We start from the raw sequence: 14175 nt of genomic DNA, 5'->3' as shown, positions 1-14175 counted from the left end.
TGCAAACAGTGCAGATATCCTTGTCTCTAAACTAGAGAGACATGGATTTGATGGACGGACCACTCGGTGGGTAAGGAATTGATTGGATGATCTCATTCAAAGAGCTGCGGTCAATAGCTCAATGTCCAAGTGGAGATCGGTGACGGGTGGTGTTGTTCCTCTTCAGTCAGTTTTAGGACTGGCACTGTTTAACATCTCTGTGGGTGAAATGGACAATGGGATTGAGTGCACCCTCAGCAAGTTCACTGATGACACCAGGCTGTGTGGTGCAGTTGACACACTAGAGGGAAGGGTTGCCATCCAGCAGGACCTTGACAGGCTTGAGAGGAGGGTCTGTGTGAACCTCACGAAGTTGTACCAGGCCAAGAGCAAGGTCCTGCATGTGGGCTGGGGCAATCCTAAGTAGAAATACAGGGGAAATACAGCAGAAATGCTGGGGAAATCCCAAGCAGAAATGTGTGCTTGCAGCCAAGGAAGCACCATATCCTGAACTGCATCAAAAGAAGCATGGCAGGCAGACTGAGGGAGGTGATTCTCCCCCTCTACTCTGTTCTTGTGAGATTGACCCCACCTAGAGGACTACATTCAGCTCTGGGGCCCCCAGGACAAGAAGGACATGGACATACTAGAATGAGTCCAGAGGACAGCCACAAAGATGATCAAGGGACTAGAGCACCTCTTCTATGAAGAGAGGCTGAGAGAGTTGGGGTTGTTCACCTTGGAGAAGAAGTCTCCAGGTAGACCTTATAGCGGCCTCAAGGGGGCCTACAGGAAAGCAGGAGAAGGACTCTTTGTCAGGGGGGGTTTAGTGATAGGACAAGGAGTAATGCTTTTAAACTAACAGAGGGTAGATTTAGATTAGATATTCCAAAGAAATTCTTCACTCAGATGGTGGTGAGGCACTGGAACAGGTTGCCCAGAGAAATTGCAGATGCCCCATCCCTGGAAGCGTTTAAGGCCAGGTTGGATGGGGCTTTGTGCAACCTGGTCTAATGGGGCCCAGGGCAGGGAGGTTAGAATTAGATGATCTTTAAGGACCTTTCCAACATAAACCATTCTATCAATTCTATGATTCTAGAAACCAGATAATCCTACCACTCTCTCGTTATTTAACACTCAGTTTAGGCACACGCACAAAGCATTAATCCCATTCATCTCCATTACTGTTTGTTATTGGCTCAACTCCAATTAGTGGATATTTCCATTCAATCTCAGGGCGATTAAGCCCCGATCTGCCAACTCCCTCCATCACAGGTCAGTTAATTAAAAATATTTTCTTTAATAAAATGCTATTCTTTATGTTACTTACTTCAATACCACATGCAGAAGCACATGCTGAAAATGACAGGGGAATAATTGTGATCTCTCAAACTTTAGTCTTGGTGCTAATGCCCTAAAATACCAAACTGATCTGTCCCTTAGCTTTGCCCTAGTGTTAATCGTAATTTCCTAATGGTGCATAGTAACACAAAGGAATAACTGTGTTCCCCACAGTGAAGTTCCTACAGATCAGAGTCCATCAGGAAAACACCAGTATGCAGTTTCACAATACACCTGTCCTATCTATCTAAAAACTAATAAAATGGCCATTCCACTTGCCTCCCTGTCTCCTTCCGTGTCCTCTTTTTGCACACAACATTTTGTGATCTGACACAGAAATAAACCATAAGAAAACCTTTAAACCATGGACAACATAATCCAAGACCTGTCACTGCACAGTTGCCAGACCAGACGCACATATGAACAGAGCAATGCATACCTCCAGACTGCAGAAGCAAAGTAAGGCCACTCCTCTTGGGAACTGTCTGCTGCATTGCAATTGGATTTGACATAACAGAAAATTGCTTTGTTAATAATACTTAAAAGGTTCAAAGAGCAGGCAGAGGACATTCAAAATTGCTGCTTATCACTCAAGAGCAAGAAACATGATTTTTACACAATGGAAACTCCTCCAGACACTACCTACATTAGCTGCAAACAATGGTCTTTAAGCTTCAGGGCACTCAAATGCACTCTGTTGCCTAAAGGTACTGGCTAAAGTCAAATATTTAAATCCTTACTTACACTGTTCTCTGCCTCTTTTACCAAAATATGTCATCCTGTGAATTAGAAATCACTGAAAATGATGGTGGTACAGCTTACATCTCCAGAAACCTTAACTAATAAACCCTTTGCACATGCCACCAAATTAGGAGTTGCAGCAAAAGAAAAGCACCCATTCAGTTTCACTGTGTTCAATGAAATGAACTATAACTTCTCAACATGGACCACCACAAGGAGATTTCAGGTGAGAATATATAAGGCTTCTTGTAGCTGCCTCAATCAGATCTTATGAGTCTTGAAAGTTTTATATTAGCACCTTGTTTCAAAGAGATTACTAAGGCTAAAAGATGCTATTCAAACTGAAAACAGTGGCAGCACAAGGCCTTGAAAAATTGAAAGTAAATAGAAAAGAAAGCTCTTCAAGAGTTAAAATTTTAAAGGATTTTTTTCTAAACATAAATATCCTAAGTTACTGGAAATATGACTAAAATGTGGCCCATAAATCTCAGTATGAAAAAGCTAGCACTAGAGGCCAACACAGGCCTTCAGTATTGCATTCTATATCCTGGATTCCACACATTTCAGGCTTCCTGCAATGCTTAAACTGTAGATGCAGTTCATTCATCTATTTCTGCCCTTAAAAATGCATGGGTAACCCTTTACTTGCCAACTTGCTCCTAAAGTCTCTCATGTCAATGAAAGGCTTTGTTATGAACTTCAACAGAATCTGATTTCAGGAGAGCTAAAGCATGAATGAAGTACTTCCTCCAAGCAAAAATTTAAGAAATGACTTAAAGTTCCAAATAACAGTTTATTCTGGTTTTGCTAGACAAGGTATGCCTAATATGCTGAAATAAAAAATCACACAGAGGTACTCAAGCTAGCTATAAAACTGAGCTGGGAGTTGGGTATGGCTGCACAGTTTTAGTGTTTGAGTTCAAAAACTGCACAAATGTTAGAACAACATCAGGCTGAGACATCACATTTGCAGACAAACTTACCAACTACAAATATTGGGGGGGGGGGGGGGGGATGTTGTTTCTTTGTTTTTTTGTTTGTTTGTTTGTTTGTTTGTTTTTTGCTAACAGAGTGCACTGAATTCCTTTCATGTTTGCAGAGAAGCTGCTTTCCAGCCTTCCATAAGGTGACCAAATTAAAGCATGCCGAGCCCTTTCAATACTAGAATTTGCCAGTTATATTTTTAATAGCTCTCTCTACTAGAAGCACTGAATGCTGATCTGAAATATTTGGCCTAATTATCTACTATCAAAAAAAAAAAAAAAAGGCAACAATAACAGCAAAAGCAGTGTCACCAAGTCATTTTAACCAGCTTTTTGAAATGGCTTATCTGAATTTCAACATCTTTTCTAACAAATTATATAAAGGAAGACTCAAATAGTTATTGGCACTAAACCACACAAAACTGAGGAGAAACTCTTAGGAAACCTAATGCATTTAGTAATTAGCCTCATATACCTTGAAGCCTGAGATCCTTACAAACTTTTAACCTTCGCTCTATTTGCCTTATAAGAAGAAAAATACATGAAATAATTTAAACACAGTAACATAACCAAGAGAGATGTTAGCATTTCTAGAAATTAAAGCTGGTACTTTCAGCTTTGTGCTACATTACACATATTTTGTTAGCCCTGGAGGCCAAGAAAAAACTTTCTTACACTCCCAGGCTGCTGTAGCCTTTTGCAGCAAATACTTAGTGATCAGCCTTGTAAAACACTTCAATTCCCATGTCTCTGTACACAGTGGGATTTCACACAAGCTCTGAAAATGTCAGTGGTTTTCCAGATGGAATTTAATTAATTGATTTACTCTATGAAGCTTTTGTATATTGAACCTTAGCATTCATTTCCAGTGGAGCTCATCGGGGATGCTGATGAGGCTTCCATGAGCAGCTGGTCAATGAGCAATGCACAATGCATGACGCATTGTTGGCCTACCCTTACTCAAGGAACATCTCACATAGATCATAGCTGCTTGCAGGCACGGCAGACTCCATCTTAAAGGACTGATGCAGTTTTGGGAAATGCTGTTCTGAGAAAAATGCCTTCTCATTCCAAGAGGTCTTTCAATCAAACCAAAGACTTGTTTCAATACTCTCCCTGAAACAGAGTTTAAAATGCTTTGGAAAACTAGGCTGGGAGAGTTTTTGCTGCCATAACCAAATGTAGCAATTTGCAGAAGAAATTAAACACTAAAAGAAGAGGCAAAAACCAACACTGAAAATCAGGGACAGAAATTATTTCCTATATGCATTGCTAGAGCTAAAAGAACTGCAAGTCAACTTCTGAGTACATATTCTAATTATTCCTCTCCTGTACTTTAACTTTCCCAAAGAAAGATCATTTCTAAATAGTATGCTTCAGTATTTACCTAAAAAAATGTAACTTCATAAGCAGCAAAATGCTTTGTAAAATACCTCTTTCCCCATATACAAAACCAGACATAAATCTGATTCATGAACACTTTTCAGTGTTTTTGACCTGCTCAGAGTTCAGTACAGTTCAGAACAAAATACTGGATGGAATACTTCTTGTTAAGTTATTGATTAAATGAAAGCGCGTTGGGGATCTTATTACATTAATACCTGAACTGAGGGAGCAAATAGGACAGAGCCTGCGCAACTTCAGTGGTGACAGGGGACAGGACAAGAGGCAGTGGGCACAAACTGAAACATAAAGGGATTCCAACCGAATATCAGGATTTTTTTTATTATATATATATATATATATATATATATATATATAATTTTTTTTTTAACTGAGAAGGTGACCAAGCTTGTCCAGAGAGATTGTGGAATCTCCCATCTTGGAGATAATTCAAAAGGTGTCTGGACATGGTCCTGGGCAGCCTGCTCTATGTGCCCCTGGTTATCTTTAAACACAGGATTTAGTATACTACTGTATACCAAAGAGAAGATTTCTTCTGCTAGAAAAATCTTGTTTTCATTATTTGTGTATCAGCTAATCACTTGGAAAGATTCAATACAATTACTGATTAATTTAATCCTGTAAGAATCACAAAACATATACTTTGTTTTTTGGATTTCCTCAGTTACCCTTCTAAATACATAGTTATGATTTCACCTTCTTTACAAGAAATCACCCTTCTTGATCCTCGTTAGGCTTGCACACTAACAGGAACCACATGCTACACTTAGGCATGGTCATCATCTATTAATTTGACATATCCAGTTGGGCTTGAGCTGAAGCAGCTCATTTGTGTCGACAAGGCCACAGAGATGTTCTGGCATGTTGGCTGATATTGCAATCAAATACCAGAGAAGCAAGCAAATTTTTTATTACACCAAAACTGGAGGTGGGAAGAGGTAGAAGAAGAAAATAAGGGAAGTGGGTATGTTCTGCTAGAGGAATTAGAACACACAGAACTTCAGATCATGAAAGCAAGACCAGAAAGGCTGGTCACAAGTGTTAGCTACAGCATTAATGAAAGGTTTCAGTTGACTTATACAGAGATAGCAGATAGCAAGCAAACACTGTGACTTCTGAATTTCTAAACAGAACAACACTCCACAAAGAATATGTTTTAAAATACCTCACTGTCAAAGATTACTATATGCATAAAAGTATAGTGCAGAAATTTAATACAAAAGCATTACACTAAATTTGAAGAGCAAATTAACTTAAGAGCTTTTTCTCCTACCTTAAGTGGAAATCATAAATAATCATCAAAAAAATTGTAAAATGTTCCACTCCAGATACCTTTTAAAAATGTCTCATGTAGTAATGTAGGAATTCATGTAGGAATTCTGCTTCTCTATCAACTTAGAGCAGCAAAAATTACAACTGATGACCTAAAGGTTAGAATTTGCTGAACAGTACTTTTTTCATGTAAAAAAACAAGTATCCAAAGGCATTTAATAATCTTCAAAACCACATTTTTTAAATCAGCATGATTCCATAATTTCTTGGACTGTTACACATCAGGATATCAGGAAGAGCTCCTTGATAATCATCCTGAAAGTTTAATTCTTGATCTGAGGTCTTACAGCACTGTATCAGGAGCAGATGTGCTGGGAAAACCACTTCAAAAACTATTCAAAAGAATTCAGACAGTATTGCCATACAACATTCAACAGCTTACCATGATGGGAGGGATTCCTGTTTATGACCTCTAATTTCTCATGGAAGCCAGGGCTCCTGCTAAGCTCTTCCACACCCACATTAAGGCTGGTGAAACCATTTACTTGATCTGTGTCCCTGGTGACCGTGTTAATGCGGGTTGGGATAGGTTCAAATGTAGGGTCTAATTCCAAGATCAGCCTGTTCAGTTGTTCAATAGACTGATCAATATCCAAAGTTGGAGAAGCTGGCAAGTCCCCTGCATTCACTCCGAGATCCAGGCTATTTGCATCCCTCTGTGACACCGGCCCCAACTTAAAACTTTCATTGCTAGTATGTTCTGCAGCTCCGGCAACACCTGGTATACTTCCTAGCCCCCTCTGCACAGCATCTCTACTACTGGAGCCATGTGTTGGTGTGCCTGGAACTCGGGACTGGCTCTGGACACTGCCTGAATTCTCCACAGTGTTATGAATGCCAACCCGCATTTCATTCTCTGGGACAAAACCATATTGGTGAGCAGTGACCATCTGCTGCTGGCGAACCCAGGTCTGAGTAGAGTAGTTACTTGGGCCATAGGCTTGAGGCTGGGGTGAAACAGAAGGATTCCTTTGCAATTGCTGAGTTGACTTTGGCTCAGTGCTTCCAAATGATCTCTCATAGAGGGGATCCACACCAATTCCCAGGTCTGGGGCAATAACACCCTGATGGTCCTCCCCAGTGTTACTTCCAAAGCCATCTGAGAGAAGGGAGTTCTGACTGCTCTTGTGGCAACTCAAATTCCCTAGGTGGGTTGATTGCTGCCCTTCTGATGAAGACAAAGTCCCAATGCTGTCCACACTGTGAAGATCATGATTAGGCATTTCGTCATCCAAAATATCAGTCTCCCTGTCCTTCAGTTTGGTGTTTCCATTCACATGAACCTGAGCTGGAACTATGTGACGAGTCCCATTGTATTTGCTTCCAGCATCAGTCATATCTTTGGTGTTACTGACAGAATCCTCCAAACCAAAGCCACTAAGTAGCTGGTCCAGTTCTGCCTTCTCTTGTGGGCTCAGCCCCCGTTTGACGCCTGGCACAAGGCGCTCCTCAGTTTTGTCTGTCCTGATGGAAGCTGTTGAGTGTCCTGAATCACTGCTGACAGACAGGGTATGATCACTGTGATCAGGACTGCTTGTCACAGGAACACCCTGAGCAACACCAGGGATGCTGCTGTCTGAAGAGCTCTTCTTTCTTACTTTTGCGTATAGACTGCCATCAATAGGACCTTGGGTATGCAGCACTGTGGAGAGATAAGTAAGAAAGGAAGAGAGAGAAAAAGACAAGGCATTATATAAGAGCTTGTAAGGTACATTATGTCATACTACACTCAGAAGTACTGCTAATACTAATGGTATTGTTTCTGCAAAACTAAATTGGCTCTACAAATTCAGTAGCAACCAACAGCATTGTCTTCTTTCATTTTTTCCATTTACATTTCAGTTTATAACAAAGTTCTTGATGAAAATGTAACAAGCCATTCATCCATATTCTGGATGGTGAAATGCTTAATTGTGATCTTACCAGGCCAAGATGAAATGATGTTCTCTCTTACACTGTTTTATGTCTCAACAAAATCTTCAAACTAATTCGAAGAACTGCCAGAACTTTGAGAGGCAGCTACCATGCACTCCATTCACAGCAAGAATCATGCAATCACTGGTTCATTCATTTACATTTGATAGTCTAAATACACTATGAAAAATCATTTACTCTTTTTCTTGGTGGTACAAGGAAACAACAGGATTTCAGTCAGAGCTGCAGTCCTTAGAATATACATAAGACCTCTTCACAGAGGCATGCATAAGCCTATATCTGTTAGACTATAAAATCTATATACATGTGGAGGTTGTGGTATGTACTTCATGTTTCCACTTTTAATTAGTGAGGCCATATTCCCTCAATCAGAATGTAACTCCTTTCTCAACAATGATGGGAAGAACCTAACATTACATCTGATCTCTGAGGTCCCTGCTCCTCTAAAGTTTATGAATAGCAGCTCATAATAAAAAAGGGCTAGAACTTTCTTTTCTGTTTAGAACATCTTAGGAAAATAGAGCAATTTTACAGGAAAATGCATCTATTTAGACAGATGTTGAGAACAGATAAATTCCTCCTTCCAATTACATATGCACAATTAGCACAGTTCAATGACATTGGTTATGTACATAAGAACTGGGTGAGCCAGGTTTCACCCTCTTACAGGGCTAATGAAATCAACTGGGAGGCTTCACTGAAGTAACCACTGAAATGGCTTTTGAACCTAGGACTGACATCCATGATCCCCTCTGCCTTGCTTCTTGCTATCTACAGGAACTTGTCCCATATTCTTGAATCTTTCATGCTGCAGCCACCATTCCTCATTACAGTGTAATACATATTAATATTTTTTCAATAAGCCAAAAAAAGGAATGCAAAACATACAGCAAGAAAGTCAAGAGCATCACAAATTAGAGATTAAACTTTCAGCCTCTGGACTAACAGCCTGGGTACAGTCAGTCTGGACTGTCTGTGTGCTTTATCACATATGTAGTATTTTAGACATTATATTTTACCACTAACAGGATTAGCAAACATACACTTTACAATAACATATATGAAATACATACAAAATGGGTAATTAGAATTGTTGAGAAAACTTTTAGTCTCCCAGAAAAAAAAAAAAACATAATGAATAAAAACAATGAATAGTGATTTCCCTCTGGAACATTTTAAAAGCTCAAGAGTTTATTTGAATCCACCTTTTTATCTAAGCCATTTTTTCTCACCTCTGTCAGGGATTTTTTAAAATGTCATCTTGACGTCATAGACCAAGGAAATTAAATTAAGTCCCAGGAGGCACATTCTTACAAGGTATGGAGTAATCCTTTATCAGATTTGCTTTTCCACCTTCCACACACATCACAAAGTTTAATTCAACCTCAGGCAGCGTATGGCTACTGGGCTTTTCCTCAATGATGAAAATGAACAGAATTCTATTTCTTACAAAAACCTTTAAGAGTAAATATTTCTATTGCACTCCAAGCCAAGAAAGCAAAATGAGTGGTTCTACTTCCAAAGGTTTATTAATGTTCATTTACAAAAGCATTTATATTAAGCAGAAGTTTCTGAAGAACTTTTTCCTACCCATAGTTTGAGAATTGTTTGATAAAAAGAAAATCAGACCGTTACAACTTAGGAACAGACAGGTTTTTGTCAAAGGTAACCAACAGCTTAGTCTACATCTGTGGCAGTTCCAGAATCAAATGATTCACAGAGAAACCAATGCATCAACTCTAACACACATTTTCAAAATATACTTAAAATTGCACCACAGTAATTTTGACATTTTCTGCAGGCAGAGTTTTCAATAAGTTTAAACACTTATACATTGAAGGTTATAAGATAATAGATTTTAACCAATAATTAAAGGACAATTTTTTACTTTTTAAGGACTAGGTACTATGACTTGCCTATTGTTGATTTTAAAATTAGCTCATCCAAAAGACCAAAAATATTCCTTTACAGAACAAGTCGTCAGGCTAAGGGAAAAAGAAAGCAATTCCCCTTGCAGTAGAATTTGTCTACAGGTGAAAGTAGAAGTTTGCTAAATTTGTGATATAATGCAGAAATCCCACAGTGAAAAGAGCTGCAATGCATGAGGTCAAATGTCAGTGTACAGATATTTTTAAACAGTATTTATGAAAAAAATACTGTACCTAAGGAAAAGACAGACAAATTACAATTTCTCAGCCACTTCCATGCTGTGATTTCTCTTAAGTTCTCACTGCTGCTAGGACAATGAAGCACTCATGGAGGTTCAGCACAAAAGGACAGAAGAACTTTCATACGGAATTATTTAATACAGTAACCACAATAAATTGCTAAAATTAAATAAGCAAGCAAAGTGATAAGAGTAACTATTAGATGGCATTTTCTTCTCTGTATGGTTAGTTTTGAGTTTAAAAAAAAAAAAAAAAAGGAAAGAAAACACACAGCACTGTTTTGATTTGAATACTTGAATATCCTGACACAAAACAGAATTGAAGAGGTTACAGGTTTGAACTAGAACATGGTAACATAAATATAGGACTAGTACTCTTTCAAGAAATCTTCGCTTTTGAGTTACCCAAAGCTAGGCTGTAAATCCTTCACATGTGCTAGCCAGCCATAAATACCTCACTCCAGATGAAACATTTGAGCACATTTGGTTCCCCATACAGAAATGTTACATACAAAATCTTTCAATTTCTCAAGTACAATCAGAGAACCTAGGAAAGTGATCAAAAAAAAAAAAAAAAAAAAAAAAAAAAAAACACTTTCCAGATTTGCCTTTATATTTGCCCTCCCAGTATCATTACACAGTGCCACAGCACAGCAACAAATGTCCAGATGAGAAAATGGCCAGACTGCCAGTGGACTGTTGATCTGAAGGTCAAGCACATCACATAAATATACTATATAATGAGCCATATGTGTTATATAGTGTGTATGTTGTTCTTTTATCTCAGCCTCTCCTGCAACAGAGGTTGAAATAGTTGGGGTTATTTAGCCTAGAGAAGAGAAGGCTCCAGGAAGACCTTATAACACCTTTCCAACGCTTAAAGGGGGCATATGGGAAACAAGGGAAGGGACTCTTTATCAGGGAGTATAGTGACAGGACAAGGGGTAACAGTTTTAAACCAAAAAAGGGTAGGTTTAGATTTGATATAAGAAAGAAATTATTCACAGTGAGGGTGGTGAGGCACTGGCACAGGTTGCCCAGAGAAGATGTGGATGCCTCATCCCTGGAAAAGCTCAAGGCCAGGTTGGATAGGGCTTTGGGCATACTAATCAAGCAGAAGGTGTCTCTGGCCACAGCAACTGGTGATCTTTAAGGTTTCTTCCAACCCAAAACATTCTGTGCTTCTATGATATTTGTTCAAAAGACCAGGACAAACTATTCAAATACTATAACCTTCAAAATACAAGGTATTTAAGTCCTTCTTCTCAGATTATGTAACACCTTGATTTTATATCTTCTCTTTTGCTCAACCATAATTTTGGAATACCTCCACACTAGGACTTTACAACTTTGCTTTACTCTGGCCTTTGTCCATGTTTTTTCCCACAAAGTGATATCCAACTTAATTGCAAAGGTGAAGCTTCGTATGTAGTGAATATTTTTGGACCAAAGAAAATTAGAAAATATACTGGCAAAGCATAAGTTTATTCTGTGCACCTTGATAAATAATGGCACTGCAGAGGCCTTATATATTCAGTACCTCTTCTCAATGCACAGCTCAGTCCCTACTCTCATTTTTCCCAAGGAAGTACCGCTCTGTAAAACATGAGAGTAATGCAGCTGTCAAAAAAACATGGGAAGTTCACAGGGGTGGAGACCTAAGTAATGCTGGAATTTAGTTAAACAAATTTAAGGGGCCCACTTTCTTTCAGTCTGATTTCTCTTCCCAGGAGGTGCTCCAACACACTGAATTGCCCAGACTGCAAGTCTGGCAAAATTCACACACTGAATCTGAAACACACAGACACGCCAGTATCAGGAGCCCCCTTATAAATAGCCTCAGAGCAAAGGCTATGTGTGTATTTTCGTTCCCATACCTTATGCACAAAGAGCAACTTACATAAAAATTAGAAGCTGAAATACCAACACATACCCAGTTCAGTGGCTTACATCCAAGTCCATGTTTCCTGGCAATGCCCTTCTTGAAATCCAAATACCTGAAGGCAGACTTGTGAGTAAAAAGACATTTCAGTCTTCCAGCCCAGCTTGTCCCCCCAGCTATCCCCTGTCTATTCACCACTTGTGAACACACAGACAAATGCAAGCCACCTATGTAAACACATATACTATAAATTCAACAAGAGCCATTCTGACCCAGTCCACTTGAACATAAAGAAGGTTGTAAATATACAAACCTTTGCACACTGTTCCATTGTTCATGTTGCAGCAGGAAATATTACAGGAGATTTGGATTTTTTTTTCAACCTCACAAATAAATATTTCTCTCTTCAGGCAAATATGGACAAGTCCCGAGTTGCATTCCTCCCAAGTTAAATCTTTTTCTGTGCATCTGTCTTTTCCTTTCTCCCTCCCTAACAAGCACAGGCCCTCATGCCTTGCAAACTCTTCCCATACAGTTCCTGTAAAATTAATACAGAAATACATATGGTCTGTATTTCCAGCTCGTGAACCACAACAACACTTCTTACTTCTTTACCAGGCCATTCATGAGCTTTCTGCAATAATCAATCAACAGCTCATTTAAATCAACTAATACTCTCTAAGCAACTGCATACTGAGGAAACACAAGAGTTAAGTAAAACACTCCAGCTTAAAAAGGCAAGAAATGTCTCTACTTCTGCTCTTTGAGCTGCAGCTGCTGTCCCTGCTCTTGGAGGTAAATAAATGGTCTTGCTAAAGAAGCATGAGACTTCTATCAGGAGAAAAAAAAAACAAATGAAAATGTAAACACAAGGGAGGAGCGGGAGGGGACAATCAGGTTCAATGAAATCTGAACTCCCGGAGGCAAGGAGGAATACAAATGGCTTGACTGAAAAGGTAATTCAGTATACAAGCTATTTCCTTACACTGGTCCTTTTCTCGGTCTGTTTGAATATCCAATGAAGCCAAGTGAGTTTCAATCTTCAAATAATTTAGCCACACACTCATGATTGCCTTATGATTGCCTTTTTTTGGAACATGCAGCCTTTAGAAAACATTGTTCTTCTGTGTCAAACAATCAGGTCAGCCACTCACATCACTGAAGTCTTCAAAAATTGTGCGTTACTGGAGTTCTCAGGCAAGAAAAACTTTCATGAAGTCCTGTGGTGATCGTGCTTATTTTTATGTAGCAGCTGCTGCTCTCAAGCTCCCACACACTGGCAGGCATTGACTCCTTCTCTGTCTCTGGAATGAATCAGCTCAAACTGGGGGGAGCAAGCCTATTACTCCTTTAATAACAGCTGTATCTCACCACATGGCAGCCCACAAACTTCTGCTCTAAATATTCAAAATGTGTGCATCCATCACCAAAAGACAGCCATGCCCCTACACAACATTCAATTTTTGTTTAAGGGACTTTCAATATTTTAATGACTTCTCACTTGAATAAAGACTAAAAGTAGCTCTCATGTTTACAAAATACATCTACCTATTCATTGATTATGAAAGAGTTAGAAGTTAAGTTCAAACCCAATTCAAAAAGTACATGCTTTCCTGTTCATGTGTTGCTGTTCTTACAAATCTGTAAATGGCTGCACATTTTAGTCACGAGTCTGATAAAAGACACAAACCATACAGACAAGCTATGCAGACAGTACTCTTTGAAAACCAGAGAACTGGCTCTTTGCTCCTGGATTACTAGTAGGACAATACAGAATCACTGAAAACTTCCAAAATTTGCCTCAAAAATGTGAAAAGAAACAAAAAAAGGCATATTCAAAACTCAATATAAATGGATTAGTCTCATGTAAGATGCAACTTTTGTTTTCGTCTCACTACATTTTGGCTCACTGTGAGAAAAGAACAAACAAAAATACAGTGGTATTCCTTAGTGCAACTGCAGGCCTCTTCTGCTCTTTTGTAAGCCTACAGTTCGTGTGCTGGTGGTCTTAAACCCTAAGCAGTCAGCAGGCCTGAACACAGACTGAGGTGCAACACTGACGCATGTGCTAGTTAGAGTAGTGGAAAAAACCTGAACCAGGTAACATCAGCTGTCAACAAATTAACCTCTCCTATGGAGAGTTTACTTGCAAATGATTAATTCAGACAGACCTGTAATGCTGCTGTAATTTTATTGTCTCAGATAGATGGGTTTAGTGGTCCTCCACACAATCACAGCAAGAATGCTTTGGGAACTCAGGCAAGCTCTGAATAGCTACATGTCTGAAATTGGAATTGTGTGGCAGTATTTTTGTAATGGAGGGGCTACAGGGGTGATTTCTCTTACAAGAGACCAGGAGCTGCCCCAAGTCTGATTATAACCAGTTCCTGCAAGTTCCAAAAGGGACATGC

General features: G+C 39.2%; 1 protein-coding gene across 9 annotated transcripts in view; it reads right to left on the bottom strand.

The window, feature by feature from the left end:
• Nucleotides 1–14175, bottom strand: part of TNS3 (tensin 3) — a 247589-nt gene that overhangs the window by 69620 nt on the left and 163794 nt on the right. For all 9 annotated transcript variants that reach the window (XM_035316737.1, XM_035316734.1, XM_035316735.1 and 6 more), the window contains one exon: nt 6163–7422. In XM_035316737.1, coding sequence (XP_035172628.1) covers nt 6163–7422 — 1260 coding nt within the window. The remainder of the gene's footprint in view (nt 1–6162; nt 7423–14175) is intronic.

Source organism: Oxyura jamaicensis, chromosome 2, assembly GCF_011077185.1.
Source record: "Oxyura jamaicensis isolate SHBP4307 breed ruddy duck chromosome 2, BPBGC_Ojam_1.0, whole genome shotgun sequence".
Lineage (NCBI taxonomy): Eukaryota > Metazoa > Chordata > Aves > Anseriformes > Anatidae > Oxyura > Oxyura jamaicensis.
This window is presented reverse-complemented; position numbering and strand designations above follow the sequence as displayed.